Source organism: Teleopsis dalmanni, unplaced genomic scaffold (assembly GCF_002237135.1).
Source record: "Teleopsis dalmanni isolate 2A unplaced genomic scaffold, ASM223713v2 unscaffolded_contig_4382, whole genome shotgun sequence".
In the NCBI taxonomy this organism is placed as follows: domain Eukaryota; kingdom Metazoa; phylum Arthropoda; class Insecta; order Diptera; family Diopsidae; genus Teleopsis; species Teleopsis dalmanni.
Genome location: NW_024035764.1, coordinates 1 through 3,201, shown reverse-complemented (window position 1 = coordinate 3,201; position 3,201 = coordinate 1). Strand labels below are relative to the sequence as shown.

The following is a 3,201-nucleotide window of genomic DNA, read 5'->3' as shown; positions in this document are numbered from 1 at the left end:
TGACACAAACACCAGGATATTAATTATTCTAATCATAGTGTTATTTTTATAAACATTAAAAGCCGTTATAATTTATTTTATAACGGCTTTTTTATTTCCTATCTATTTTTTAGACGTGACATTTTGCAATAGTGATTGAAGTGGAAATCCTTTTTAGATTGGATTCATTTCAAGAAGATGATTATATTTCCAATCTAAAAAGATTGGGAACGTGAAACCACAGTGCGAAGCAATTGCCCAAAAATAAAAGACTTTATTTATAGACTTTGTTTTTATATGATTTTAATTTTTTAGCTTATCCACAATTTGTTGATAAACATTTTCTGATGATAAATTCTGAAAATAATCAAAATTCTCAAAGCCTTTTGGATCTTTACCAAAAATAGAAGTAGGGCGACAATTTAATGTTTCATCTTGTATAACATCATTTGTAGATTGTCCATAACCTATAAAGCCTGCAAATGGGTGTGTTCCTCCCCAAATAGATATGGTTCTTGTTCCCATTAAAGAGGCTAAATGCATATTGGCAGACATCACATAGAAAGAGTGCATAGATTGTTAAAATGTTGGCGGGATTTTTTGTAATTGCTTCTTCAAAAGAAATCTTAACGTGCTAAAGATTGAATATGTAAAAGGATGTAAATTCTCCCATGGTTTGAGATCAATGCAATTTCTAAATTTTCCTCCCTGCCAAAGCAAAAAAAATTTTAATATCCATTTTCTGCGCAATAGGTATTTTGTTTAACGAATCTCATTTATCCAATGGAAACATTTGTAGACTGTTTAAAAGCTGCAGGAGCGTATAGAGCCAATCGATTTTTCCTTCTTTTAAGGTATTTGAGTTGTTAATTGATGACTAAGTGTTAATTTAAACCCTAAAGTGCTGTAACACATGGGACAGGTGCAGCGTAGCGTCTGTGTTAATTAAGGTGTAAAGACTCGTTTTCTTGATTAATTAATGCTTTTTTTTCTTCTCTACCTTTATCTAATGTAGCTGTTGCTATTCCACTTAATTTAAAGAGAGATGTAATAACTTTAGAACGAATTACATTGTGAAAATCAGCAACATAATCAAAATTATATTTTTTTAATTCTCCATATAATTTAAAAAGATTTAAAAAGCCTTTGTACTCTTTATTTAGATCAACAGGAATGAATTTTATTTCAGGAAATTGTTTAAAAATAGTTCCCATGAATGGGCGAGAAGCAACATAAACTTCTACATTAGGATTCTGTTCTATAAATTCTTTAAGAACAGGCGCTATCATTGTAACATCACCTAATGCAGAAAAACGAATAACTAAAAGTTTCTTTTTATTTAACTTCTCCATTTTTTCTATTATTTAATTCTTTGGAAACTAATTTCATTTGTTTTTCAAATTCTTCTTTTGATGCTTTAAAATATTCATCAGAATTCTCTGTATGTTTTGCAATTCTTCTTAATGATTTACGATCACTCTTTATAAAAATCTCACCAATTTTAGAAGCTTCTTCATACGAAAAACCAAATTTTATAAGTAATTGTCGACCAACATAAACTGATGAGAAGAAACTTTCTCTATACACTTCGTTCAATCCTTCTTTCAAATAGTTATAGGCATAACTACGGTTTTTTGCACGAACAATAATCTCAAGATTAGGAAAGTTTTTACGAACAATATGTACTAACTTTTGATTAATTTCTGGAGGATCCAACGCTGCAACAAAATATTTTGCATGATCAGCACCAGCGGATTTTAAAAGATTTACATTGGTTGCATCACCATAAAAAACATTAAAACCTTGTTTACGCATTTTTTCAACACGCTCGCTATCGTTATCTAAAACAATAGTTTTTATATCTGTACTGTTTAAAACTCTACTTATTGTATTTCCAAAATCACCAAATCCTGCAATAATAACAATCTCCTTCAGAAGCATCAATATTTATTTGCTCATTTTTTACTATTGGAGTGACTTTAGATTTTACTCCAAAATATTTTAAAATCAAACGTTCATTCAGTACCAATAATAGTGGAGTTATTACCATTGTTATCGCTGTTGTAGCTAGCATTAAATCGTACCATTGCTTGTTGAGAATATCTAAATTTCTAGTTAAAGCTAAAATCACAAATGCGAATTCTCCTACTTGTGATAGCAATAGAACAAATAACATTTTCTGATCAAAATTAAACTTATGCTTAATTCCTATTATCCATAAAACAAACGATTTTATAGCCATAATTCCTATTGTTAGTCCAAGAATCATAAGAGGCTTCTCTACAATCAGCTTAAAATTGATAGTAGAACCAACAGCTATAAAAAAGATACCAAGTAATAAAGATTTAAAAGGTTCTATATCGCTTTCTAATTGATGTTTATATTCGTTATTAGCCAATACAACACCAGCTATAAATGCTCCCAAAGCAGGAGAAATTCCAACTTTTTGCATTAATAGAGATACACCAATAACTAATAATAATGCTGAAGAAGTATATATTTCTCTAACTTGTAATTGACCAACGTATTTAAAATAAGGTGTTAGAATATATTTTGCAATAACATATATAAAAGTAATTGCACCTACAATTACCAATGTTTTCATAAAAGCAGGTCCACCAACCAATAGACTTTTAGAATCATCTCCAATAGATTGTATTAGTGAATCTCCAACCAATAAAGGTATAATTGCTAAAATTGGAATAACCATTATATCTTGAAAAAGAAGTACAGAAAAAGTCGATTTACCAATTCCTGTTTTAGTAAGTCCTTTTTCATTCAAAGTCTGCATAATAATAGCTGTCGAAGAAACGGTAATAGCAAAAGCTATAGAAATAGCTCTTGGAAAATTCATTTTCAAACCATAAACTCCAATAATTGTTGCGATAAAAACTGTCCCTAAAATTTGCATTCCACCAAGATTAATAATCTTGTTCTTCATCTTCCAGAATTCTTTTGGATCTAATTCCAATCCAACTAAAAATAGCATCATCACAACACCAAATTCTGTAGCATGCATTATATCAGCACCATCGTTTCCTACAAATTTCAAAACATATGGTCCTATTAAAACTCCTGCTATCAAATAGCCTAATACAGAACCCATTCCTAATTTCTTAGAAATAGGAACACAAATTACAGCAGAAAATAAAAATATAAATGCTTGTCCTAGAAAATCGTTCATAGTAGTTGGTTAATTATTTTTCATTTGGCGTTCCCTTA

The 3,201-nt window shown here is 29.7% G+C and overlaps 1 protein-coding gene across 1 annotated transcript; it reads right to left on the bottom strand.

The window, feature by feature from the left end:
* Positions 1-920: 920 nt before the first annotated feature.
* LOC119665302 (glutathione-regulated potassium-efflux system protein KefC-like) lies at positions 921-3,163 on the bottom strand. Its single transcript, XM_038074566.1, has 4 exons — positions 2,027-3,163; positions 1,476-1,908; positions 1,132-1,279; positions 921-1,008 (listed from the first exon to the last, which is right to left on the bottom strand). The coding sequence occupies exons 1-4, from the start codon at positions 3,161-3,163 to the stop codon at positions 921-923; spliced, it is 1,806 nt and encodes a 601-aa protein (XP_037930494.1).
* Positions 3,164-3,201: the final 38 nt, after the last annotated feature.